Source organism: Gobius niger, assembly GCF_951799975.1.
Source record: "Gobius niger genome assembly, chromosome: 10".
Lineage (NCBI taxonomy): Eukaryota > Metazoa > Chordata > Actinopteri > Gobiiformes > Gobiidae > Gobius > Gobius niger.
The window spans coordinates 20,688,825-20,715,938 of NC_136861.1; the positions used below are offsets into that span (position 1 = coordinate 20,688,825).

A 27,114-nucleotide genomic window follows, 5' to 3' on the forward strand; every position below is an offset into this window, starting at 1 on the left:
CCCCCCCCCTCCTTTATTTAAATAAAATGGCCCCAGGTAATAAGTTTTTTTTGTGTTTTTTTTTTACACAGAAAACATATTTTTGTCAACCTGTATCCCCTCCCAAAAAAAAAACAAGGGAGGAGCATGACTAGAATCCTCTTAACAAAGTAATCTGTGTAACCATCTGCTCTAGTCATCTAACACACGGTTCAGTTTTCATAAGTAGTCGCTGTGTGAGTGGACCATGCTGGTGTCTCCTCAGGCCGAGAGGAACTGGCAGAGCTTGGCTTCGGTGCTGGAGGACGTTCTGGAGGAGCAGTCCCACAGACAACTCTTCGCTTTGGAGCTGGGGTCTGGGACAGGGCAGCATGTCATACGTTTCGCCCAGAAGATGCCATTTGTCACCTGGCAACCGTCAGACATCAAAGAGGAGTCCCGAGACAGGTTTGTATCTTCATTTCAAATACAAGTAATAGAGTGATACAGAGTGAATGACTAATGAGCTTTAAATACTCCTTTTTAGTATTAAGGCCTACATTTCCGCCACTGATGCAAAGACTGTGCTCCAGCCCGTGCACCTTGATGCTAGTGAACCGTGGGAGAAATGGGCAGGGCTTTCTCTAAATTCCTGTGATGTTATTGTGGCCATAAACCTACTGCAGTATAGCACCTTCAAAACAGCACTGGTAAAGTAATACTTCTGTCTTATAGTTAAAGGGCACATGTAATACTGTAAAAGATCTACAACAGACTACAACAAAGTAACAAATGCATTGTGTTGGGAAAAGTTTAACTTAGAATACGAATGACTCTCCAGGGGGTTTTCACTGGGTCCAGCCAGGTCCTCAAACAAAATGGTCTTCTGATAACATATGGGGTACATCTCATGAATATTTAATTTCAAAATTATATATTTTTTAGCTTTACATCATGTTTGTCGCTGACATTTTCAGGTCTATGCAATAAATGGAACAATTACACCAAGTTGTAACGAACATCTGGATGAAGAGATTCGAAAACTGTAAGCAGACATTGATTTACTCATGCTTTGCAGTTATATTGCCTTAACCACATTCTACATGTTTTATACATCGGCTTATGTTACGCTTTATCAGGAATCCAGAATGGGGCCTTCCAGATATTGATGTGCTGAGACAGATAGCATATGGAAACGGGCTGCGCTTGGAGAGGATAGTGAGTATCTGTAGAATGTTTTAAAGTAGCTTTTTTGTTGTCATAAAATAATATGTAATAAATTACATTCTTGTTTTATTTTGAGGTTGAGATGGAAGAATTCTACAAATGTCTAATCTTCAGGAAACATTAGAGAAGCCACAACAACAACTTGCTTTTTCTGTATTTTGTACTGCATTGTATTACTGTAGCACATTTTTATACTTCTGTTTTAGAATACAAAAAATGATAGACCATTTCCTTACAAGTTACTTTGACAGTATGAACTTCACACATGGATGTGCTCCACAATAACCTAGTGGTTCATGTCGCAGCACATTTACTAGCTCATATTCATGTCTTTTCTCTTCACATGTTTTTATGCTTAAGAGTCTCATCTCATAAAGCTTAAAGCCTCTGCCAAAAAAAATAAATAGAACGTGGTGACAATAAGAACCAAATTTATTAAATATTTTCTTAAAATTACCCTTAAAGTGAGACAGATCAGTGAGTGGAATAAAGATCACAAATGGCAACTGAAATATTGAGAATGCTTCATACATGCGCCACATCATGTTCGCTTTACAGACAATTCCATATTTCTTTTAAGTCAGCACTCTGGAGTTACCAGAACAGCCACAGACGCCTTATGTGTGACGCTGAAGGCAAGTTGTGTTCGATTAAGGTACTATGCTTGTTTATGCTTTAAGAGTTAAAAGTACATATGCAGTTTTACAATAGGCAGGGACTGAATTTGTAGTAAAAAAAATGTTTAAAAAAAACACCGTAATTTCTAGTTCAATCCTGCAATATTGAGATTTTCCCACCAACGGCCACTTAATTTCGATTGCGTTAATTTTCTTTTCAAAGACTCTGTGCATAAGCTGATTATTTTGACCTTTGTCTGCCCTTTCTCCACACAGACAATTCTACAATATCTTAAAAGTACGAACAGATGTCTACAACTAAACTTTAAAATGGAGAGACGTTACGATGACTCATGTCCAATTCCTAAAAATAAAACTGAACATGCAAATTTTGATTTATAAAAATATGTGTGAACAGGATGGCTTTGTTAACACCTCCATTATTAGGATATTATCTTAATTTAACACCACTGCCTATTTTAGAGCATAGTTATTCATTTAATTAAGAAATATTACATAAATGTACATAACATGATCCAGAAAGTTAAAAGGAGTAGATACTGCTGCCTTTTAGCGTCCCTGCTGAACTAAGGGAAGAAGAGGGCAACTGTTTCGCAACATCATCACAAAATTCACATTGCCACAACATCACAGCGCAGTGAGAGGTGAGAGATGTTTGTGGGAGATGCAAGAGTCCGGAAAGAGAGCAAACAGACTCAAAGGAGGACAGAAGAAGTGTAGTGTGATCAGCAGCACTTTTAAGCTTTATCAGTCAAAGGAAATGAGCTGAGCCTCTGCACTACCCGGTACTGCCTGTGGGGGCTGCTGCTGAGCTGGAGGGGGCTGCTGTTGAGGGCCACCAGGAGGGGGACCCTACACCAAAAATAAAGGTGAAGAAAAAAATGACAGTGGTTATTTGAACTTGAATTAGTTCAAGATGAAAAGTTCTGATGGTAAAACTTCATTACTGACTGACCTGCTGATACATATGCTGCTGGCCCGACATGTACTGTTGTTGCTGTGGTATGTTAGGGTCCTGCCCTGGCAACGCTGAAATCATGTTCTGCATGTTGTACGGTTGGTAGCCCATGTAGGTCATACCGTTTGTAGGGGCTGTTTGGGGCATAGGAGGCAAACTCTGGGCTTGAGAGGCTACATTCTGAGGAAAAAAAACAGTGGTTTAAGCTCGGGCAGGAAATAAGTCAGTCAATCAACAAAATATAGGATCAAATACAAACCTGATAGCCTTGCGTAGGTGTGGGTTGGTAGGTGGAGTACGGGGGATTGGCGTTGGGAGGGGCCTGGCCAGGAGGAGGGGCTGGCTGTCCATTTGTGCCTGCAGCCGGATACATGTATCCCATATTGGGATCTGGAAAAAGAGACAATCACATTTGTTGAAACGAAATGAATCAATGTTCAATGTTTGACAAGTTAATAAAACTACATGAACTCCTCACCTGGAGCTGGACCAGGCATAGCCTGATATTGAGTTGGTGCCGCTTGTCCTGGTTGGTTCATGTAAATGTTGTGCATAGGTGAACCCTCCACTGAGCCAGCAGGACTGAAGGTGCCTGGATAACTGGGTGGAGCACCAGGCTGGTACACTACCCCTCCTGCTACATTTGGAGGCAAAGACTGCATCTACAAAATACAGCATGCAAGATTATATTCATCTGCACATCAAAAACAGTCATTGAAAAAACATTTCAAATAATTCTGAAGAACTGAACAGGGCAAGAATCCACGCCATTAGATATTCTTCCACTGATTTTTTTTTTATAGTAAATTTTGAGCAGATCAACATATGGACTCCAGGTCCAAAGTTCACCTGAGCATAGGGCAGGGAGAAAGCCGGCATCTGTGCTCTCATCTGGATAGTGTGCTTCTGCTGCTCAAGGCGCATCTGTCGCTCCTTCTCTTGCTCCTGCAGGCGCTGGATTGCCAGCTGTCTTTGCATCTCCAGATACTCCTGTCAAGTAACATAGATCAGTAACTATTGGCTCGTTTCCACCAGCCCTACCCTTCTCTACTCTACTTGGTTTGGTCCTACTCTACTTGGCCTGGTTGTGTTTCCACTATTCTGTAGAATCTGATACTGTATCCATGGTTACCAGGGTGTATCCATGGATATGGCTTTGCTTTTGACTGTATCCATTGGAAACAGTACCTACTTGGCCTGGTTAGTACCAGGGCCAAGCAGGTACTAAAAAAAGTACCAGTTAACTGTAAAGTGGGCTGGTGAAAACATTTCAAATGCAGGCAAAGTAGAGCAGGGTAGAGTAGAGTAGGGTAGGTGGAACCGAGCCATATGTTACATCACAATGAAGGGGCATAACTACATCTATTACCTGTTTCTTCTGCCTCATAATCTCCAGTTTTTGTGCAAGCTGAATCTGTCTCTGCCTTTCCGCTTCCTCAGCTGCACGTCTTAGTTTCTCCCTGTGCTCATCTCGAAGGGCATTGAGAGCAGCCCGAGCATCCCGCACTTGGGCCAACTTGTCCTGCAGTCCCTCATAGTACACTATAACACAATGGATTTCCATGTTTCACTATAACGTACAATACATTGAATAATTTGTAAAGGATTTGAACACTGACGTCTTTTCTCATCCAGCTGGTTGAGGATGTCCAAGAGCTGTGGGTGCATGTTGTTAATCGATTGAAAGAGAGACAGCACGGCACTGTCGTTCGTGATGCTGCGCCCCCGCATGTGGTTACTCTTCATGCGGTTCAGGAAGGTGGTAACAGAATTCTGCAGGGCCTTGAGGAACTGCTCATGATTCTCCTCAGATTCACCATTTTGGTATTGTTGCTGCAAAACGGGAATAAAACATTGAATGCTGTACTCGGGACATGTTTATACCATTTTAACGAGCAAACATAACAACAGACACACCTCAACGATGCTGACAGGCTGCACAGGAACGTGACTTTCAACAGGCTGGCTGATCGGCGGGATGGTCTCAGCAAGTGACACAGGAGCAGGAGCTGAAGGAGTAGGGCTCTTCCGTGCTTCTTCCTGTTTCTTTTCCCAGTATGTTCTGTTCAGATAACGGGCCAGCTGGAGTAAGAGACAGAAAATTAGCCCATTAAATCCAACATATGTATAACTGTATGTAGCCAACAAAAATATCTGATGTACCTCGGGGTCAACATCTTCAGCTGAGGGAGCAGAGGAGGTCTAAAAAGAATATCAGATAGTTAAAAATAAGGGAATATAACTGAATAGAAGAAAACATACAGTGTCAGGCTGCGTCTCACCATGGGAGCAGTGTAGAGTGTGCTGACTGGTGGTGCTGAAGAAGTAACTGGAGTTGGATCAGCTTTGGGGTACACTGAATAAGAGTTCTTGTGCCTCTGTCAATGTAAAACAACCAGTGCTAAATACATTTGTTCCTCTGCTTATGAACCAGCATGGTGATGGGGAACTCACCATCCGTTCCTTCTCCTCTGCCTCGCTTTGGGACAGAGCAATTGCCAACTGCAGCTCCTCTTCTTCCTGCAGGGCCGCTTCATCTCTTTTGGGAGGCATCTGCTTTGAGGAGGCAGAGATGATAAAGGCTATGTCAACATTGGTCAACCACATGTTTATTAAATGATAATGACAGTTTTTGTTTTGGCGAGCATCTGCTGAATGAACGAGTGATAATGCACTTCAAAAGAATAGAGCATATCATTTGTACATGACAGACCTGTGACTGCTGAGACAGTGGGCTGGTCAAATACTCAGGCGGCAGATCAGCTGGGGTTGAGGCCGGGGCTTTTCCTTCAGCTTTCCTAAGAAGAGGAGAGAGGGAGGGGTGGCTGGTGAGGAAAGGGGACCGGGAGGACACACAACCTTGAAAATTAGAGCTTGACACACAAAACAAAAAAAATAACTCTCCAAATAGATGGGGAGGCCAAACAACATATACATGAACAACAAGTAGTAAATAATGCAAGTGAATAACAATAACACATCCAGCGTGTGATCTGAAGACTCACTTGTTGAGCAGTTCAAAGCAGGGCTCACAGACACGCACTTCCTTTTCAATGCCGAACTTAGGAATAGTGGAGTACTTCGATGAACACTTGCCACAGAAGATCTGTCCACAGGCTCGGCAGTGGTGCTGAACAGTAAACACAAAACTGATGACACATGGATGATCTACTTAAGGCCAAGTCTCTGTATGTTGTCTGTTGCAGGTAGAATAACAATAAGCAGTAAGTTGAAAGTGACCTAGTTCAAAGAAAGACCCGCCTATACCTTTCTTGTCATAACTCCAAACTGGACTCTGCACCGGTGACACTCTTCTGCGTCTACCCAGTCTGGAGCCTTAATTAAGAGCAAGATAAACAAACATTACTCTACACAATACTAGGTATAAGCGTGGCCATGATCAAAGCTGCTTTTGCCTTACTCTTTCAGCCGCAAACATTGCGTCACTCTCCTTAAATTCAGGAAACACATGGCCTGTGCGAAAGTAATAAAAAACAATGCAGTTGTGTTAAAAACATAAACAACAATCCAGAAATGTAACAGAGAAAAATCATGTTTAGAGATTTTTTTCTTCTTTTTTTAAATCTCAGTTACAAAACAATGGTAGCTTACCTTCTACTTTCATTATCTGATAAGTATCTTGAACCACCTTGTACTTGGGCTCGTTGCGAAAAGCTTGGGCCCAGGCCTGGATTAGGTACAGGATCTTGTTCCTGACGTTTGCCTCAGTTTGTTTCTGTAAAAATAAAAGTCAATGGTTTTAGTCCTACAAACCATTGGTGATGTTTGTGCATAAAGGAGAACCCTCAACTGATGCATTATGGTTTAGAAAGATCACAAGGTAATGACATCACCAGGAAACAGGCACAGGCAGTACAGTCACATCACATGACACTGAGTAGCCAACCAGATAATGCTTGGTCATGGTGTAATACAATCATATTCCTGACAGTTGTGCTGTTACCAAGTAAAAACATGGTGGGGAAAATGATAAAGCTTCACAATCGGAAAGCTGGTCGTTCCCAAAACACCAACACAAGGCAACAAAGAATCTGGAGGGATTCAGAAGCTGTAATAACTAACTAAAATTACCTTTAAAAGTTCCTTGAGTTCCTCCATAGTTTGCTTACAAGCCACTTCATCATGAACTGTAGAGCCACAGTTTTTCACAACTGATTCCAGAACCTAAAACCAACAAACGTAGATAGTTCCAGCCTATGACTTTCAAAAGAATAATTACTTAATGTACAATTTATATTACCTCAAAAGCATACAGAGCGACATGTGGGTTTTTGTCATTCAATTTCTTCTTGATTGCACCAATAGCATATTTAGCCCTGAAGGTTAAAAAAAAAAGGTTCTCAGCTTGTTATTTTATTATTCATAAGCTATAGGGCTGCTGGGTACTTACTGTGTGTCGCCCTGTCGGATGAGGTCACATATCTGCAGAATGGACTCCCAGTCTGTCTCTAACAAAAGCTGACTGGTAGCTTTATCTGTAAATATTAAAGAGCAATAAGGTTGTAGTAAAACAAAATTTTAAACAAATTGTCAAGGAATAATTTTATCCCCCCTTTTTTTATTGTGTCGATCTTTGTTAAAGTTCGGTTAAAGTTCGATTAAACAAGTAATTAAACGAATTACTCCTTAAAAAGTGCGTGTCGGTCACTGTTATAACGCCTCCTAGTACTGCAGTTAACTGTATGGCTCTGCATCACTGCCAAATGTCTGCCACGTTATCGAATCACACAAGTCATAACATTGTCGCATCAACGTGTAATACGCTACTTAACTGAATTATAAACATTTATAGTAAACTGGATGCCCCTCTCAGAATGTCAAATAATGCTTTATTGACAACTAAAACAGAACAAGGCGAAGCCAACACTAAAGATCATCATGGTTTAAGAGCCAAGAAAAAGTCGAATAAATTGATTGATCTATAAAAAGAACAATTGACACATCACATGTGATATTTTATAACGCGTGTTCCAATAATAAGTATATTTACTTTGGTTAGCAGGTTAGCTGGCCTGAGAGCCACAGCCCCAGTGTCAAAACAATACACCGAAAAACATCGCACTTCGGTTGATAACTAAAATACACACGTAAATGTGACTGGATTGTTCAAAACCTACCCAGAAGCCGTTCAAATGTACCACCACCTTTCCCCATGTTACAAGAAAGATGTATTCTCTGTCTCTGGTCGTGTTGTTTTGGTCAACAATTTTCTGAACGATTGTGCTAGCCTGTTAGCACCTTCTCAGTTAGCATTAGCCGGGAACACTTCCGCCAAGTGTTGCCAGATCGTCAGGTGAGTATTCCCAACGCTTTATCATACTGCAGTTATTTCCCTGCACAGTTGATCTGATACCTGGTTACTTAAGTATTTATGAGTTAAATAAAATATGTTTGAATAAAAATTTAAAAATGGCCTAAAGAAATATTTTTTTTATGCGTTTGGAAAAGCCATACAATTACAGTCATGTTTTGCTTACTGAATGTACTGTTTTTTATTTCTGTGTGTTTTAATAGGTGGTCTCTAAATGGGATCTGACAGAGGGCAAAGGACAAGAACAGGACACTGAGCATGAAAATTAGTCTCTGTATGTAGTTAGTTTATTATTTGGGGACAAAATGTAATCATAAAAAGCTTAAAATCAGTCAATTCGTGGCATTAAGCCAACACTATAGGCCTCTTTAGGTCATGTATGAGTCACTACCTGGCACTAGAAATACTGGTGCCAATTGTTAGTGCTGCTGTAACACTCAATAAAGTGCTATTGTGTTGAGGCGTCTGCAGTCAGCAAACAAGAGCTTCTAACATAATGTATGCCCTGTTTGTTTGTTAGTTATTGATTCAGATATAATATTCTGAAGAGTAATGAATTATATCTTACGTGAATGAATACTTATAAGCCTAGGGTGTGTGATATGTATATTAAAGGTCCTATACCAGATTTTGCTTGTTGTTTCTTACAGCAATGAAAGAGAGAGCGAAGGTTTAACCAGTTAACTGCAGTCTAAACTCTTTTCTAACATGCCTAATGTATTTCTAATATCCCAATTTTTCCACAGGACTGAGTTTATTCAGAGCCTTTCACAACATTTATGGTCACTGTTACAGTAATGCTAATGTTTTATAAAGGGACAGTCTTTTATCACATACCACTGAATATTTGATATACTGAAGGAGAACAAATATATTTTATATAACTACTTGTAAGTTACAGGCAATGTAAAGATAAGCGTCAAATAGAAAATATACAGTATTAAATGTGCCATATAAATCAATTTGATTTTGATTAGATTTTTTTAGTATTTTCCTCAAAGACATGTTTTTTAGTTTTGCAGTTCGTGCTGCAGACCTCGATCAATAATAACTTCTGAAATAGAACGCAGATGGACAGAAGGATGGAAATCTTTATTTTACAATGACAAGCACAGTGTTAAATTACATAGATGCAAAACATGAAATGAGTTCAATTTTGTGAAGCAGTCTTTGCAGCTTTTCAAAGAAAAGAATAAAAGTATAAAAATAACAACAAAGAGCAAATTGAGAAATGGAAACAGTATTTTGACCCATTTTAGTACATTTTCTAGGAAAGCTCAGACATAACCTTTGACCTGTGTGGCAGGTGTTCTGCGGGGACTACTGTCACTGCTGAATGTGGGGGATCCGGGGATCCCCGGAGGGCTAGAACCAGCATAAAGCAGGGAGCCCCCAACAAGGAGCAGGGCAGATGCTCCCCACCCAATGTAAAGACCAGGGCCAAGCTCACGTTTGTGTGGAGCTGCTACATGTGGGTCATAGAAATCCCTGATGATGGAGTGAGCCGTCCAGCACACAGGCACAAGGTACAGAAACCCTGCAATAGCAAAGATAGCACCAGAAATACGAGCAATACGGGCTTTCACACTGTTGACACCGATACATTTAGTGCATTTGACCCCGAGGACCCCCATAGCCAAAGCCAGAGCACACATCAGGAGGGACAAGACTGTAAGTCCTCGAGCAGCCTGCATGTCACTGGGCAGCGCTAACATACTGTCATACACTTTACACTGGATCTGACCTGTGCTCTGCACTATACAATTCATCCAAAGGCCTTCCCAGATAATCTGAGCCGTCACTATGTTGTTTCCAATGAAGGCAGTGACTCTCCACAGTGGGATGATACACACTACTAACCCTCCCACCCAGCCCAAAATGGACAGGACCAGGCCCAGCAGCTGCATGCCTGTGGTCGCCATGGCAAATGTGAAGTTGAAGCCAAATGGATTTGTCTTGGTTTATAATGTGTCTTTTTAAGTCCCACAGAAAAGTGAGAATGTAAAGCTGATGTCCCAATCTTTGGAAGATGAAGGTGGTTCTTCCTGCTTGGATTTGTCCAGGACAGGTATCCTGAAATTCAAAGAAAGACAAAAAATGACCTCACATTTACAGCTTCAGAACATGAAAGGAACATACTGTATTGTATGATAAATGTTTGAAATCATCAGGCCTATGTTTGGTGGATTCCAGTGTGAAAGACAGAGAATAGCCCTCTTTCACACATCTGTGGGTGTGTGGATTATCTCAGAAAAAACATGAGGAGACTGAACACAAGCAGCTTTCATGAAGGCTCGTGGAGTGGGTTAGTAGGACCTGTGTCCTCATCGCTCTCAATATCCTCCTTTTTATCTCTTTATCTTCAAAACCACCAGTGTTCTGAGGTAACAAAATGAGTCTTTACAATAACTAAATTGGGATAAGTAACTAATTTAAGTAGTTGTTGAATTACTAGCTTATAAGCCTCATTCATGATGTCCTAATACTACATTTACAATGGAAAATTAGAGTCTAAATTTCTACTTAATTACCTTGGATCAGTTCCTTTGACTTGTTCTCCTTCGTGGATGCTGTCCTGAGACTGCCGTTGTCAGCTTCTTGTGCCGTTCCCCTTTGATGGCTTGAGGATTGAAGGATTGCCCTGAGAATTCAGCTGACTCCTGATTAAATGTTTGCCAATCGAAGCAGTGGAACTATGGAGAGGGTTTCACTGCTTGGACACCCAGGACCGGACTAGAGATGGGCCCGTCCTGCAAAATGCCACTGAGAGTCTGTGTGGTGGTGGTGGGCAGAAGCATGCGCTCGGTGCCAGTGTGTGAATACGTGAATGTGTCCGAGTGTGTCTCCCAGTGCCTGGTGTTTCAGCACAATGGGCTGCTGTTTGTGTCGCCCCCCACCACGCTCCTCGTCAACCTCTGTCCCAGCCAACAACATCCATCCAACTCAGCAACACATTTTCTCCTTTTCTCCACTTAGTTTCACTTGTTCCTTCTTGAGAGCCTTCTCTTTTCTTATACCCACATCTTTCTCTGTCAGTTTATGGGTTTCATTGAAGTTTTCAAGTGTAGTCCTTTGTATGGCAGTTGCTCTTTTGTAACCTTACGTTCTCTTTTTAACAGGGATAAGAAAGTCATGTGCTTCATTGTTTTTCATCATTTCAGGCTTATAACTAGATCACATTAAGAATTATTACGTTTCAATTACTCATTTTTTCTCTTTTGCCAATTAGATGCTGCAAAAACTTGAGGAGAGGGTGAGGGGAGCAGCATTTTTGCCACCATGAAGACGTCCTGGACTGAAAATTGGTTGCAGTCTGTCTGTAAAGTTGTCAGTGAAGGTGTAAATGTGACCTCCTGATTCGCCGCAGTAGAAGGACACCCTGCCCTCCGTGTAATCCAGGAACACCCCCACCCTCTTGGGCCTGTGATCCAGAGCCAGTTGGGTGACTGGAGAACTGTTGGCTAGATACTGACCAGTGACTTTAAGGCTCAAAGTCCAGAAGCCATTGGCGGGGCAGACCGTAAACTTGCCTTTTCTGTTTATGGACTGCCTGACTACGCCCAAGTTCCACTCAATCTTTTCGCCCACTTCCACCTCCCAGTAATACCTCCCAAAACTGAAGCTCTCTTTGGCCAGAATGTTTGCCACGCGGTCAAAGCGTTTGGGGTTTTCGGACACCTCCTGAAGCTTGTCCGAGTGCCTGACGTGCTTCCTGTCGTCAGACACCGAAAGGGCTGGGTGTGCAGTTTTTGCACTGAGACTGATGTCCACTACGAAACAAGACACAATTCAGTGACACTTTAAAAATAAATGCACACAAGGAAGTATTCGTAACAGATTTGTTAGCCTACAAGCCTAATTGTTTTGGTACAAATGCATATTTGTATTTAATTTTACTCTCCAAACACAGCTGTATCTTTTGGTATCATTGAGTCATTATGAGAGTGCCAAAGCTAGTTTTTCTAATTTCCCAAGAACACATTATACAATTATGCTAAGAGGCTAACAACTACTATAAACACAAACTTATAAAAATGTAGAAATCATTACTCAGATGTTAATTTTTTACAAGCGCAAAATGTTGGTTAACGTTATTGCTCAGACTGTGAATAAACAATAGAAAGTGTTAAAGTCCTTTTAAAAAATTCATAAGGCACACATTTACAGCATTCACAGGCTACAAACTTACCGGTATATTTCTCAATTCGCTTTAGCTCTGTTAACAAAGGAGAAATGTAATTAGCACATTCTCATCATTGTTGTACATTTCATTGGATTATTATTCGTACCAGACTTAGACAGCCTATTGACTTCTGCCTTTAACTTTTCAACCATTTCAGACAAGGCTCGTCTGGTGACTCCAATACAAGGATCAGCTTCTACAGTGACCTTGGACCAGTCCTTCAGTTCAGGTGGAATAACTGGAGTCTGTGATGCAGTCTACACAAAGTAGTAATAACAGTAGTTATAATAATGTCCTCAATTGTCATTGTTTCAAAAGCAAAGTTGAAAAGCCATACCACAGAAACTTGCTCTGTCTCATCACTTGGTTCGTCATTGGCTTCAGGTGTTGGCTCATCTTCAGCCGTGTCTTTCCTGAGCTCCTGAATCTCTTGCTCCAGCTCCTTTATGAGTTTTTCCACTCTCTTCTCCTCCCCCCTCTGTCTGTCTTCAATGGCTGTGACCACTGCTTTGTGGCTCAGCTCCATTGCACTGACCAGGGCAGAGAAGGTCTTCTGGCTCTCGCGAACTTCCCTGAGGTACGAGCTCTGACATTTGGAAACAATAAAGATGTCCAATTATTTCATTTCAAGTAGATCCAGAAAGGCAGTAACTGTATGAAAGTTAATATGCCTAAATACGTCTCAATTGCTAGAGTCAAGTATTGCTTTATGACTCATGGTAGGGCTGCATGAGTAAGCGCAATAAAATATAAATTGCAATTTGAATGGTCACAAGTAGCAAATCACAAAGGCTGCCAATAATTGCAGTAATGTCCTAAGTCATTACTGCCTCTAATCATGTTATTTAGACCTCTTCAAATGCATGTGATTCTTTTTGTTTAGCAGTTCATATTTCAGTCTCCACTTAAATGTTTAAAGTGTCTGAACAACGTGCAGATTATATTCAATTAAATTGCAAAATGCAAATAGCTGTATGTTTGAATAATTAGATAGTGCAAGATGCCAATTGTTTAACTTATCCTGTTAAACTTGTAGAGCAACTATTGTCCCATAAATCCACATGACATTGAATGAGCAGGTCAAGTATGTGCTGCATTATCAGGATCACAGACTGTACCTTTTGTTTCTCCAGAGAATTCTTCAACCGTTCAATCTTCTGTAGCCTCTCCTGAACCATTTGCTCAACATCATAAACCTGTGAGATTATCACACCATATTTATAACATCCATAAAGTTATGTCACTCATGATAACTCGCCAACAAGTACCAGTATTTCCTCTTCCACAGGTACTTTTGGAGGCTTGATCTTTCTGTATTTTTCTGACACATCGGCCAAAACATGGTTGATGCTGAGGTTGGGGCGCTCCGCAAACACTCTCTTACAGTGGGGGCAGTATCGGGACGGGTGTTTGGACCAGAAATGGCTCAGACAGGACAAGCAGAAACTGTGCCCGCACGGTATAGTCACTGGGTTGGTGAATATTTTTCGGCACAGGGAGCACAGAAAATGCTTCTCAGGGAGTAGGCCGAAGGTAGACGCCATTATCTGCAAGAGTCTATCATATCAAAGTGTTATCAAATGCACAGTCACACATTGGTTAATATGCACAGGTGACTAAGCATGAAGTGCAGCAGCACATGTTGCATTTGCTTAGTTTTAAATTAATGGCTTTCATTTGTGATTCACTCTTCAACATAGAGGGTGTGTGCTTGAATCGTTTTCCTTCCAAATAGAATCCTTGACACACTTTGGTTACGAAAAGAAGACATGCTAAACATGTCATTCAACTTTTTTTTCCCTTCAATACAATACAGGATACAAAGGTATTGTTTCCACCTTAATGCCTGTTCTAAGTCTAAGGTCATAATAAAACAGCTGGATGATCGGCTCATTACAATGAAAATAACAGAAATTCTACAGAAAAAGGAGAGTTACATAAATGAACTACTCATTTGCTTGAATTTAGCTGCCAAATGCACAACTGCCATGTCACAACAAAACCATATGCAATCTATATATTTTGGAAAAGAGCGTTTCTTCACTGTGTAGTTTCTATGAGCTATACTAATGTAATACCAATGCTTGCAATGGGTGTTTTAGATGCTTATGGTCTTACTGTACACATACATGAATAGTTTAGGTGTGTTTACACCAGCCCAACTGTATTCACTCTCAAGACAGTCTTCAATTCACATTCCACTTGTTATTACATAATGCTGTGCACAACAGCCAGTACAATTCTCTCAATTAACTAAGCTAATTTTGCTGTCCTACATCTATATCAATGACTATAACTATAACATTATGCCTTTACCATTGGCATAAAAAACAAACATGAACATGGATGGAATAGCTGACTTAACTCAAAAGGAAGCAAAAGAATGTGGTAGAAAATATGCGGTCGAACTGGTCGAAGATACAATGAACACGTTTCAGTGAAGTAATCTGATTCCTCAGAAATCGTCATTAAAATCAGATACATACTAAAATTCTACATCTTGCTTCCTAATTCTTTGTAAGAACCCATAATCCGTAGTATCAGAAGCTTACTCTTTAATCAATGACATAAATGTACTACAAAAAAGGTTCTTACCACAGATATTGTCCTTCACAAACCCAAATGGTTAAGCTTGCTTTCTTTCCAAAGTCTTATAGAGAACACAAATGTATAGGGTAACAGGTGCACAGAGCTTTGCGTGCGTTTGTCTAGTAAAGAGGGCAGTGCTTTTTGACAAAGGCACCCTCACACCAAACTCCACCTCTTCTTGTGTTATCTGAGCTTCAGGTGAACTAGCCCAGAGCAAAACTCCAGGAAATGGTTTAGGCCTAAAACAGTTAGTAGAGAAGGGGAAACAAACCAGTGCAAAACAATTACTTTTATGTAATAGTAGAGAAACCAATCTTAGTCATGACTATAGTATGTATGTAAAACTATTAAAGGACTTGCATAATTATCCTGGTGTATGGTTTAAGCCAAACAATTAATCAAGTCCAAAAAAGTGTCATACTCCTTATAAAGTATTCAAAGTTCAAGTGCGAGGTGCAGCAAAGAAGCGATTGATGAAGATAGAGTTGAAGTTGAGTCTAGCATATGGGGCCACTCTGTTCTCCATCCGCTCTATGGCCACCTGAGCTGTCCCTCCAGCTGAGCCCCCTACCGCTCCACCTATCACCCCGTACAACACCATGCCCCACGGCCCCTCTATGGAACCCACCAGGGCTCCCAGGACGGCCCCCACAACAAGCCCAGTTCCCAGCCCGCGAGCCAAGGACGTCCTGAGCCAGCTGTTGTCCATTTCGGCTCTGGCTCTGATATCCGCGCTGAGACAATTTGTGTAGACGTCTCTTCTGTGATGCAAGTCTTCTTCGATGTACTGCTTGTCCAGCTCAGTCCACGCCCTCTCCGTCTCAGCGCTTCTCTGCTTTCTCAACCTTTTTTCCTCTTTCTTCACTCTTTCTTCTGCTTTCTGGAAGGTGCTGCTTGAGAAAAATGCACCACCTAGTGAGGCATTCAAGACCTCAAGTTTCTGAAGTAGGTCCCTGTCCCGGCTACGGTCCCGCCATTTCTTGTTGAAAATATGAAAACGTCCCTCATACTTTTCAACAAGCTCCCTCAAGTGCCAAGCGCTTTTCTTGATCCTGTTCTCCAGCTCTGAGCCCACTTGTGGTCCATCATACGCAAGCATGACAATGCAGTGCTTCAGACAACGTTTTCCAAAGCGCTTCTTGAGGAGTCTGGCCGTGTTCATGTCATTGGGGGAAATATTTCCCATGTCGAATGCTACAAGAAAGGCGTGTGGACCAGGGATGCTCAAACACTTGGCTCTTCTCAGCTCCATTTCTCTTTTAGCAGGAGAAATGTCTTTGTCATAGATGTTAGGCCCGTTGACCACAGCTACACGTCGTCCAGCCAATTCTCCAGTCTTCTTACTGGAACAGGATATGCTGTTGGTATCCTTAGGAAACTCCTGTCGTCCTAAAATGGCATTGGTCAATAGGAACTGGGAAGGGCCACTGCTGCCGACCACCATCAACCTCAGTTCAACTGCAGAGCCTTGGAAGAAATTCAGAAGAGAGGTGCACAATAAACATTAGTTAGATCAAATAGACATTTATTCTGCTGTAGACAAATTCACATCTGTAAACCTCAAATGTTGGAAATTTGTCACTGTTGAACATGGCTACATGATCTGTAAAAGTGATAGATAAACAACACTAAATGTGCTCACTCATGCAATATGAACTGTAAAGGTTTACATGGCAGAAAAATACAATATAATCCAGGATCTTTGTTCTATTAGGATACTGTGAATAAAGTCATGTTGCTCACCTTTCTTTCTCTTGTCCATTGCACAGTTGTTCCTCTGCTTCTAATCAAACTGCACTGGTGGCAGACAGCTCCGCTTCACGTTGTTGATATCACCATCGTCCAGCAGATGAAATACTAAGCGGAAAATGACCCTAGGCTCAGCACACTCAATGACACTTCTATTAAAAAACAGTTGTGTGAAATGAAGAGATACATTTAACCCATTTATTCCCACATAGATAATGTTTTTCACTTTAGTGTTTACTATAATTTCACAATATTTTATGTCGCTGTCACTGTCAGCCAGAGATTGCAGATCTCCATTTTCAGTAACTTTGTGATCAAATTTTGCAAGTCAAGTCATCCGGTATGAGGTAAAATAAATGACCTGTTGTGAGAAAATGTGGTATAATGAAGTAATAACATAAAAACACATTTTAATTCATTTATTCATTCTATCCTGAGGCAGCATTACAAGGTCAGTCATTTGTCACATTGCCAAATGGTTTGTGCACACCAGATTAATCAATATTTCATTACAAAGCCTTGGGTTATGTCCAAGTGTAACTCAAATCAAGAGGTACAAAACAAAACTGTACATGTACATCCAGTCCACCTGTCCCAGCTAACTTGACCCAACTCCAAGACTCTCAAAACGTGGACAGGATACGTCTGGAGAGGTAGATATAGTTGTCCAAATTTAGATAAATGGGGTAGGGTTGTGCTCTCACACAAAAGGTCACTAGGAACAAAATAACACTATTTCAGTGTAAGTGTCCAGTATTTTCATTCAGTTCAGTAATTATTTTGTCTTATTGAGCAGAGGTGGGTAAAGTTGCTAAAAAAAATAAAAAACATTTTTTGAAGACTTTACTAAAGACATTACTAAAGTTGAAGTAAAAAGTACCATACTCAAGAAGTACATGTAAGCTAAAAGTATATGTAGCATACCTGATCATCTGAATGAAGCCGAAATGTAAACCACATGAATGAGTTTGTTTGAAATCATAAAAGTGCACTTTTTGGCGCCTCCACGTGGCCATTTCCTTAAACTACAGAAACAGGAAGTGCCGTCACGTGTCACTGCGTCATGTCCGGCACGAGGAATCAGCTGTGCGAAGGCATGTGGATGTAAATAGGTGACCTTTTTGCTCTGTTAAAATATCAAATATTGGTAAATTGAACATAATCGCTGGTAAGCGTTGCTCCTGTTTTAAAGTAGCCTCTTGTATTTGCTTTGAAGGTCCTTAAATGCATGTGGGGATGTAGGCAATGGGAGAGAAACAGTTTGTCATCCAGTGACTAAAAATGAAGGAATTACACCTGTTATGACTAAAAAAGCTCTTGAAGATGCTCCGTCTCACTCCCCGGGCGCTGAGGTGTTTAATGCCCGCGTCAGTGTGCGTCATAACCCGGGGTTTCTCCTCCTCTCACATCTCTGATGCAGACCACCTGAGTGGTGATGAACCCCAGAGATCAGCAACCCTCTACGTGCATGTGAGTTTGTCGAGGCTGCAGTAAGAACATTTCACTTCATCAAATTGTCCTGCAGTTCTATTTTTAGACTAGTACGACTTACGTCAGTGTCTTTGTGTTCTCCTCTGCAGTGGCCTTACTGTCTTAGAAGATGTTCCTACTGCAATTTCAACAAGTACATTTCCAGATCCAACAACAATCACACTATGACTGAGTGCCTTCAAACAGAGACTCAAACTTTGCTTCAGCTGAGCCAGGTTTCATGGTATGATGCTGATTTCTCAACATGTTAAACATCTTTTCTACAGGTACTCATTTTCAGAAAAAAACAACAATATAAGTTATAAGTTATATTTAGCATGTTCTCCCCATCTCTGGCTACTCTGGTTTCCCCTACCACTTAAAACATGTACAATAGGCCAGAATGAATGAGATTGTGTTTGCCTGTGTCAATTTATGCTTGTGGTCGGAGGGGCCGACGGCGCAGATTGGCAGCCTTGCTTCTGTCAGTATACCCCAGGGGCGGCTGTGGCTACAATAATTGCTTACCACCATAGACTATGGCACGAGTGAATGACAAAAACTTGGTAACACATGCTTTTGACATGCCAATTAAGTACAAGCCATATCGTCATCAGAATTGTAGACAGGATGACTAGAACTAGAAGTAAATACAAAGAAAGAGACAAAAGACAGGACTGCTTATTTATGCATAGACCTTGATGCTACTTTAGGTCCTTACCTTTTTACTAGCTACTGTATAACAATATTATGTGTTTTTGCAGCGTCTCCTCAGTGTTTTTCGGAGGGGGGACACCAAGCCTAGCTCACCCATCAACCATCTCTGCAGTTCTTGAAGCTGTTTCACAAAATGCTCATATTCCTGCGAATGCTGAGGTGACACTGGAGGTCAACCCCACTCCTGTAGGAAGGTCAAAGTTGGAGGACTTTCACCATGCTGGAGTCAACCGCCTCTCCATCGGCATCCAGGTTATCCTCAAAAATATCTACTACTAGTGCAAAATATATTGAGTAGTATTTTAATAGGTTCACCTTTTAAATTTTCGTTGATTTCCTTGATTGTAGTCTTTAAAGGACGATGATTTGCGAGTTCTGGGGAGAGACCACAATTCCCACGATGCATTGCGCACCGTTGAGGAGGGATCGCGGCTGTGTCCTGGCAGGGTGTCCGTTGACCTGATGTTTGGCCGACCACAGCAGACGGTTTCGTCCTGGAAGACTGAGTTGAGGCAGGTGTTGCAGGTGTGTGATGACCACCTGTCCCTGTACCAGCTCACTGTGGAGAGGGGCACCCAGCTCTTCAAACAGGTCCAGTCTGGAGAGGTGAAGGTGCCCGAGGAGGAAGTTACCGCAGAGATGTACCAGAGTGCCAGGGCCATCCTCCACCAACACGGCTTTCAACAGTATGAAGTGTCAAACTTTGCTAAACATGTGAGTCAACGACCCGGAGAGAGTGAAGTTTAATAATTGTAATAAACGATATGAGTTTAAGTTCAAATTAGAAAGTGTGAAAGGTTGTCAGAAATGATACACAGATGCTTAAAGAGACTAGATGCAAGTTGGTCATTTTATACTCTCTACTGCCACCTCAGGTCTTATGCATAACTGCAGCTTCTATTATAAGCTCATGCATGACGGCTTTTTGAGTGACAGTGCCGGATTTTAGAGGCAGTTGTTTTGAATAGGTCTGGGCTCATTCTACACATTAGGACATGGCTGGAGGAAAATACTTAGTTTTAACATTTTTAAACTCTGTATAGTCCCTTTAACGATACAACTGGTATCTAAAGTAGACACTCATTTGCATACGTTGCTGTCTTTTTAAAAGAAAAGGGAAGACTTTTCGGAGAAAACGGAGAAAATAACTTGTTGCATTGAGTTACCTTGTGTATGAAATGCGCAGTATAATAAATATGTGTTACCATAGCATCTCTTAAAACACAGTAAGACCAAAGGTTACTGCGCATCAAAGGAATAATAATCAAGAAGGAATGAAAAAAACCTTGTAATGAATAAATAATATAATAGAATTTTCATGAATAATTTTAAAATGGTCTTGATCTATATCAGAAGTAGTGTGGCTGAATTAAAGTACTATTCACCTGTTGTTTTATTAAAACGTAATCTACATATTTATGACTATATGCTATACAGTACATGGTAAAAGAGACTGGAGTTCACTGTGCAAGACTTTTTCAAATGTCCTGTTTTCGCACCATAGTATTGGAAATGTAATTGTGTATCAAGTCTTATTACTGACGTTTTACTTTTTTCAGAATGGTGTCAGTCATCACAATCTGAGTTATTGGAAAGGAAGACAGTACATTGGCGTGGGACCAGGTAATTCAAGATCATTCATCCAGTCAACCAGCTGTTGCCTTATTATGTGTTTTTGTATTTATTGTTGTCTACTGTGATTCTTGTTTTTATCCTGGAAAGCGCTCTGGGCTCCTTCTGGTTGTTGTTGGGCGCTATACAAATAACATTTGATTGATTGCCTCTTTTTTTTTTTTTAAGTTCTCCCTCAACATTTTGGAAGTCCCCCTGACATACAAAAGCTAAATAACTGAATGTTTTTAGGGGCACATGGTAGATTTGTCCCTGTAGGAGAAGGGGGCGTTTGTCGAGAGGCCCGGACCCAGACTTTAGAGCCTGAAGTTTGGATGTACGAAGTCCAGAAGAGGGGACATGGCACCCGCAGGAGGATTCAGCTCCAACAACATGAACTGTAAGTCCGAAGATCAACATGTCCTTGTAAGTGAGAGCTGTCAAAATGACACAGCCAACATGTGAAGTGTCATTTACATGTAGTGTTCTCGATAAGTCCTATCTATAGACTGTGTGGACTCACTCCGTCTTCCCTCCTCATTATCAAGTCTGCCTTTGTGACTATAGATGCATGTGTTTGCAGATTAGAAGAGGTGTTGGTGATGGGAATGAGAATGACCAAAGGCATAACACATAAGGTAACTTCAATATGAATCACAATAATACGCTGATGACACAATGGATATCATCACCATTCCCCCTCAGAAAGAAGCACTTACTTAACTGTACTTCATGTTATTTCTCAGCACTGGCAGCGTTTCAGCCCACATATGAGCCTCCACACTGTTTTTGGTTCGTCTCTCGATGTTCAAGGTTTACTTCAGAGCGATAAACTGATACTCGATGAAAGGTAGGTATTCATTTAAGCATTCATGTAATATGTGAGTTTTTAACTACTCAATTTCCATCTAACTAGAGGCCTACGCTGCTCTTATCATGGACTTGCCGTACTTGACAGTATCTTGCCAATTCTGCTGCTGGAGATGGAACGAATGTATGCTCAAAAACCAAAGAAAGATCACAGTTTTTGCACTTCAAGGTAACATATTGTTATCAATAGCTGCAGTCAAAACCTAACTGGGTGTGACTTATACTGTACCTCCTCACTTAACACCTCACATGTGTCTCATTTGAAGACCTTGGACTTCTGAAAGTTTGACATCAACAAACTTAACATTGTACATTGTATTGAAGCCGAGACTGTCAGTGTTACACAAAAATCAGAATATTAGATATTTCAATGCTTTTTGTTTTTTAAAGGAAAGTAATCATGGAAATAAACTCAATTAAATCAATTTCTATGACTATGGCTCTGACTCACTAGAGATAATTAGATCATATGGGCTCCATGAGGACTCAAATGTAATTTGAATGTCAAAAAAACTGTGAATCAGCCCTATAGTGGGCCTGTAGTGGGACTTGTGGAAGACTATGATTCACTGTTCATTTGCATAATAATTCGTTTATTTTTATCCTCTGTATATTTTAATCAGTAATGAATGGAACGATCGCTCCTTCTCGATATGCCTTAATTAATGGACAGGAAATTGCTCATGGTCAATTTGGTGAAAATGCGTGTTCATTTATAATGCGTAGCTGTGTGACATTCATTACCGGCACCTTTTGTTAAACATGTTTTTTGACAAAAACATTCTAAAATGGAAATGTACTCAGGGCTCTGCACTGCTTATATCACAGTTGGAATGCTTTTTAAAGTCCCTGTATTTAGCCCATATAAAACTATTGTTCAAGAGACCTTGGGTAATAATGTTTTTGAACTCTCTCCGTGGTGCTGAATCCACACACTACTGTCTTTCTGTCACCCACTCACTACGCTTCTCTGCGAGAGACACCTTGGCTTCTATTAGTCATGTCAGTGAATGTGTTGTGCAAGTCTCATTCCACTTGTTGTTCCACTATTCTATGTGTGTAATGTAAATCATTCATAATAGAGGGTTTTCGATTGGTTCAACTTAATTTTAAACCACATACAGTTGTGCTCAAAAGGCTACATACCCTGGCCGAATTTTTTTTTTTTGTACTGTTTTTCAAAGAATTTGAAAGACAACACAAAAAGATTTTTTTGTCACTCATAGTTAATTGTTTGGTGAAGTCATTTATGGGGGAAAAGCTTTTGCTCTCTTTAATCAAACGTTTATGACCAAGGGGAATGGGCCACTTTACCATTAGATTAGAACATAGAGAACCTTCTCCACAACTACCACAAAAGACTCCAAGCCGTCATTAATGCTAAAGGGGGCAATATACAAAACTAGGTATGTAAACTTTGGATCAGGGTCATTTTGGTACTTTCTTTGTTCATTATGATTTAAAAAGAGCGAACTCCGGCTTCACACAACCACTAACTATGAGTGAAAAAAAAAACATTTTGTGTTTTCTTTCATATTCTTTGAAAAGGTATGTACATTTTTGAGCACAACTGTATGCCTACAATAAACAGTGTCTTGTAAAACTAGGTTATAGACATCCAAAGAATAACTAACCACATATAGTGTGAAAAGCACATGACTATCTCAAAAGTCTTTATTAAAAATCTTTACATTCACACAATAATGCTCTGGTCCAGCCAGACGCTACAGGAGTATAACCCCTTACTTTATATGACATTGTAGCACACTACTACAATTGGTTTTCCAAGAAGGCCCAAATTCATTGAATCTGACACCTCTCGGGTTTGTTTTGTTTAGTGCTTGATCCAAGCACCATTTTCAGATCCGTGGTAAAACTCGGTCTGCGCGCAAGTGGATCCACGGCTCCACATGGCGCACACCTTTGCGTCTTGCTGCTTTTTCTACCCCTTTGCCCCGCGCACAGAGACTGACAGTTGAGCATAGGGATGATCTCGTGACGTGAAGGGGTCGTTTCTTCAGGCAGGCCACCCAAACGGGCCAGAGTTCTGAACAAGATCTCCAGCCCTATACTGTTCTTGGTGGAGGTTTCGACGTATGTAATGTCTTCACTCAAGGTTTTGACCACTTCAGAGCGGTACACGACTCTATGCTGCCCACTCAGGTCAGCCTTGTTTCCGCAGACCACCACGGGGACCTTAGCAGGACTCTTCATCTTGAGAAACTTTGCCTTTGCAGATCTGATCTCACTGAGCAGCTCACACACCTCTCGGAAAGACTCCCTGCTGTCCAAACTAAAGACGAGCAGAAAAATGTCACCTGTGGGAGAGCAAAGACACGTTTATTAGTAAAACACTTGACAGTGAGATCTTTGGTTTATTCTTATTCATATGAAACACACCTGTGAGGATAGAGAGTCTGCGCTTTGCGGGAAAGTCTCTCTCGCACGCAGCATCCAGCAGATCCACTCTGTACGCCTCTCCTCCGATGTGAAACAGCTTTCTGTGGAAGTCCTCTCTAGTGGGTTCATAATGCTCTTTAAAGTCTTTCCCCAAGAACCTCTGCAGGAGGTTTGTTTTGCCAACCTTCGGCGCTCCAAGCACCACGATCCTCTGGCAGTTCTGAGACTTGATCCGGCCCAGATCCATGTTATCCATAGACTTTTTAGTAAGTTTTTCACAGGACACCTGTCGCTGGGTAGAACTGGACCTGGCTGAAGCCGTCATTTTCACCGGTTCCCCGTGACAACTGTGGACAATTTTTGCGACGTTCGAGCGCGTTTTTGACAGACGGAACGCGTTGAGATCCTGCTGAATCCTTGGAGACTGTTTCGCGCTCTGCGTTAAAAGATTCGTGGCGCCTGGTGGATGTTGCCCGGTGATGCTGAACAGATCAAGGATGCCTTCAAAAGGAAGGTAGAGCTTCTCAGTTGAGTTCATCTCACTGCTCTGTTTTCACAGACGCCCTAATTCTCACAGTTTCATCGATCCGACTGACTCTCGATTTGTGTCTCCTCGCACTGCAGCCTACCACTCAGTTTTATAGGCACGAACCAGGCGCGCGCTCTGCGTCATCAAGTGTCATCCACAATTTCATTCCTTTTATAGAAGCTTAGCCATTATCTGCGCCAATACTAACACACTTTCAACGTGTGATTTTTCTGTGTGATAATTAGCACTAGAGAAGACACAGCGTCCTTTGGCGTCTATGAGCTGAAACGTTTGTGCCAAATTGTACGAAAACTATTTTTAAATCCTGCTCAATGCTCCTTCTTAGAGAAGGATAGTTAAACAACAAGCCTACTGATTTGGGATTCTTAAGCTATTGAAGCAGTATGATATACGTATAGGCTATTTATCCAAATGCTTCTAAAGTGCAGGCTAACATTTCTGTTAGACGCACTCTCTGATTCAAAACCTTGTCATTGGTTTCCCGTAAGCAAAGAAAAATCTAAAGAACTCTGACTCAGCAAAGCGATTTATTATATGTCCAGCCAATACAATAACCTAAAACAAACTCTTTAATTTATGGAACATATTGCTCTGGAGTAGAGGATTAGTCATTGCTTTTCGTTCAGTCCTCTAAAGCATCTTCTTGATGAAGGACACTGAATGAAGAGGCTGCTCACAAGTGCCCCTCTGGAAGACCTGAAGAGTGCAGTGGGCTGGCTAGTCTCTCTCAAGGAGGACACTTTGATTGCTCTGCCATGTCCAATTTGAATAAGCACTGCTGCAGACTTGTGATGGAAACCCAGAGAGATTGTTTTGTTTAATAATGCAGTCCTGTCTGATTAGGGATATGTTGTACTATATAACATTTAATGAATCAACACTGCAATTAATTTACTAAAAAAAACAAAACATCATTCGATATTTGGAAACTAATAAAACAGAGATAGGAGGGAATTGTTATTGCTCAGTGTAACCACACCAATAATAGCAGTACAACGTCACCATGACACAGACTCTACTGCATCACCACTAGAGCTGGAGCTGAGCAGCATTTTGCATCTGAACAGTTCATTTCTTATTTTATATAGTCATAGCATAGATCCATCTTTCAACTCAGTATATTCAAAGACCATTTCTGAATGATTTGAAATTATATTTTTCTCATCTTTGATTGTGGAACAGGGGGAGGGGAGTGAGGGTTGGGAGCACGGGGAGGGGAGGGAAGGGAGGGAAGGGAGGGAAGGGAGGGAGTTCAGCTTCCTGATGGCCTTGTGTATGAAACTGTTTTTCAGTCAACTGGAACTGACCCATGGATTCCGCAGTCTCCTCATATCAAGTATGAATAGCAGACTAAAAAACAACAAGGTTTTCAGATACCTAAAAGCAATTGTAATAACAAGTGTGCTCGCATGAATGAGGCAGTATCGTCACAAAAAGACATTATGGACATGTGCATTTGGACATTTGTAAACTGGGCATTGAAAGTTTGATTTTGTTATTATTGATTTGTAACAGCCTTTATGCTTATTATTTATATATTTTTTGTAGAAATGTGTTGTGTAGTAGCTCATGTGGTTAGAATACAATCATTACATTGCATTACATCCAGTGTCCGCGTACACTGGTGTATGAATGACTGTGTGAATGGCTGACTGGTTCCTTGCCGTAAAGCGCTTTTGAGTCCATTTACCATTAAGTCAAGATAATTCCAGGCATCGTTTTTGCAAAGCCTTTATTGCAGGGCCGGGAACAGACAGGTTTTAATGTTTAACTGTTAGGTTTGAAATAGATTGTCATTGACATTATCCATGAGACATAAAATGTGTTATGTGTAATAATGTTAATGATAATAATGCATTAGTCCTAGGCTATATAGCGCTTGCAGATGCTCAAAGTCACCTTGCAGTTTCCTGCATTATTCATCCACTCCATACTTAAGATGCATTTGGACCCACAGCTTGATGCTTTGAATCAACTTGCTGCATATTTTAGATGAATTTTAATAAAATGCTGTGTAAACTCCCTGCATGGCTTTGCAGTTTTTGTTGTTATTTTTTTTTACTGTTGTATTAAAAATAAAGCACGTTTCTACTTATATTAGCCACTCAAAGTGCTTTACATCAAGGAACCACTCACCCATTCACACTCATTCATACATCAGAGTCAGTCTCTAGAGGCATGGTGGGTGTCATGCCCAAGGGCACAACGACAGTGTGTACCTGCAGGATTTGAACCATCGACCTTCGTATGCTATTAAATTACCAAAGAAAATTCAGAGAAATAGCCTGTAAATATTGACAAAAATTTGCTTTTTTTTATTTACTAGGGTAATGACTGAAAGGACAAGATCGCAAATACAAGCGGCCGAAATGAGTTGGCTGGGTGCACCCTTCGAGATCAGGTGAGGAGCTCAGTTACCCGGGAGGAGCTCGGAGTAGAGTCACTGCTCCTTCACGTTGAAAGGAGCCAGCATAGGTGGCTCGGGCATCTGTTTCGGATGCCTCCGGGTCGCCTCCTGGAGGCGTCATGGAAGGCCCAGGACACGCTGGTGGGACTATGTCTCTGAGCTGGCCTGGTGTCGCCTCGGGGTCCCCTAGAACACCTGGACGAGGTGTGATCGGGAAGTCTGGGCATCTCTGCTGAGACTGCTGTCGCCGCCCCGGATAAAGCGGAAGAAAATGGATGGACGATGGAGACCCTGCACACACATCCACTAGAGGCCAGTAGTAGGCTATAACCTTCACCATGAACACACAGTAACTCAATTAACATTTGAAGTGAAAGATGACAAAGCATTAAGGCTGTAACACTCAACTCAACACTGCAACTGCTAAGCTAAATTTGCATTTGTCTAACATGAAT

At 41.2% G+C, this 27,114-nt stretch overlaps 7 protein-coding genes across 10 annotated transcripts; 2 read left to right on the top strand and 5 right to left on the bottom strand.

Moving 5' to 3' along the window:
- The first annotated feature begins 223 nt into the window (after window positions 1–223).
- Window positions 224–1,937, top strand: LOC306969565 (methyltransferase-like 26 B). Its single transcript, XM_079565225.1, has 6 exons — window positions 224–426; window positions 506–668; window positions 800–859; window positions 936–1,003; window positions 1,098–1,176; window positions 1,262–1,937. The coding sequence occupies exons 1-6, from the start codon at window positions 227–229 to the stop codon at window positions 1,307–1,309; spliced, it is 618 nt and encodes a 205-aa protein (XP_079421351.1). The 5' UTR covers window positions 224–226; the 3' UTR covers window positions 1,310–1,937.
- Window positions 1,938–2,083: 146 nt separating this feature from the next.
- hgs (hepatocyte growth factor-regulated tyrosine kinase substrate) lies at window positions 2,084–8,060 on the bottom strand. 4 transcript variants are annotated; one of them, XM_079565224.1, is made up of 20 exons: window positions 7,920–8,060; window positions 7,193–7,277; window positions 7,043–7,118; window positions 6,874–6,966; window positions 6,394–6,517; window positions 6,203–6,255; window positions 6,049–6,117; window positions 5,787–5,911; window positions 5,495–5,579; window positions 5,236–5,334; window positions 5,064–5,159; window positions 4,945–4,983; window positions 4,699–4,863; window positions 4,401–4,614; window positions 4,151–4,323; window positions 3,631–3,771; window positions 3,260–3,443; window positions 3,041–3,171; window positions 2,779–2,961; window positions 2,084–2,675 (listed from the first exon to the last, which is right to left on the bottom strand). In XM_079565224.1, the coding sequence occupies exons 1-20, from the start codon at window positions 7,954–7,956 to the stop codon at window positions 2,571–2,573; spliced, it is 2,277 nt and encodes a 758-aa protein (XP_079421350.1). In that variant the 5' UTR covers window positions 7,957–8,060; the 3' UTR covers window positions 2,084–2,570. The 4 variants fall into 4 exon arrangements, with proteins under 4 accessions (XP_079421350.1, XP_079421349.1, XP_079421348.1 ...); XM_079565223.1 differs by having other exon boundaries at window positions 5,236–5,337; XM_079565222.1 differs by having other exon boundaries at window positions 5,495–5,606.
- Window positions 8,061–9,186: 1,126 nt separating this feature from the next.
- On the bottom strand, window positions 9,187–10,941 carry cldnk (claudin k). The gene is made up of 2 exons (XM_079565479.1): window positions 10,645–10,941; window positions 9,187–10,186 (listed from the first exon to the last, which is right to left on the bottom strand). Exon 2 carries the CDS (start codon window positions 10,033–10,035, stop codon window positions 9,391–9,393), a length of 645 nt encoding a protein of 214 aa, XP_079421605.1. The 5' UTR covers window positions 10,036–10,186; window positions 10,645–10,941; the 3' UTR covers window positions 9,187–9,390.
- A 397-nt stretch (window positions 10,942–11,338) lies between these two features.
- On the bottom strand, window positions 11,339–13,863 carry btr02 (bloodthirsty-related gene family, member 2; the record flags this gene model as incomplete). The annotated part of the gene is made up of 6 exons (XM_079565478.1): window positions 13,565–13,863; window positions 13,415–13,492; window positions 12,634–12,882; window positions 12,403–12,553; window positions 12,303–12,329; window positions 11,339–11,883 (listed from the first exon to the last, which is right to left on the bottom strand). The coding sequence occupies exons 1-6, from the start codon at window positions 13,838–13,840 to the stop codon at window positions 11,339–11,341; spliced, it is 1,326 nt and encodes a 441-aa protein (XP_079421604.1). The 5' UTR covers window positions 13,841–13,863.
- A 1,263-nt stretch (window positions 13,864–15,126) lies between these two features.
- LOC306968755 (GTPase IMAP family member 4) lies at window positions 15,127–17,592 on the bottom strand. Its single transcript, XM_079564238.1, has 3 exons — window positions 17,559–17,592; window positions 16,629–16,742; window positions 15,127–16,352 (listed from the first exon to the last, which is right to left on the bottom strand). Exons 2-3 carry the CDS (start codon window positions 16,645–16,647, stop codon window positions 15,328–15,330), a joined length of 1,044 nt encoding a protein of 347 aa, XP_079420364.1. The 5' UTR covers window positions 16,648–16,742; window positions 17,559–17,592; the 3' UTR covers window positions 15,127–15,327.
- Window positions 17,593–17,708: 116 nt separating this feature from the next.
- rsad1 (radical S-adenosyl methionine domain containing 1) lies at window positions 17,709–21,612 on the top strand. The gene is made up of 9 exons (XM_079564955.1): window positions 17,709–18,104; window positions 18,215–18,348; window positions 18,869–19,073; window positions 19,170–19,535; window positions 20,381–20,444; window positions 20,685–20,832; window positions 21,016–21,070; window positions 21,179–21,282; window positions 21,349–21,612. Exons 1-9 carry the CDS (start codon window positions 17,958–17,960, stop codon window positions 21,473–21,475), a joined length of 1,350 nt encoding a protein of 449 aa, XP_079421081.1. The 5' UTR covers window positions 17,709–17,957; the 3' UTR covers window positions 21,476–21,612.
- Window positions 21,613–22,971: 1,359 nt separating this feature from the next.
- Window positions 22,972–24,509, bottom strand: rasd2a (RASD family member 2a). Its single transcript, XM_079564984.1, has 2 exons — window positions 23,703–24,509; window positions 22,972–23,620 (listed from the first exon to the last, which is right to left on the bottom strand). Exons 1-2 carry the CDS (start codon window positions 24,238–24,240, stop codon window positions 23,103–23,105), a joined length of 1,056 nt encoding a protein of 351 aa, XP_079421110.1. The 5' UTR covers window positions 24,241–24,509; the 3' UTR covers window positions 22,972–23,102.
- Between the last annotated feature and the right edge of the window lie 2,605 nt (window positions 24,510–27,114).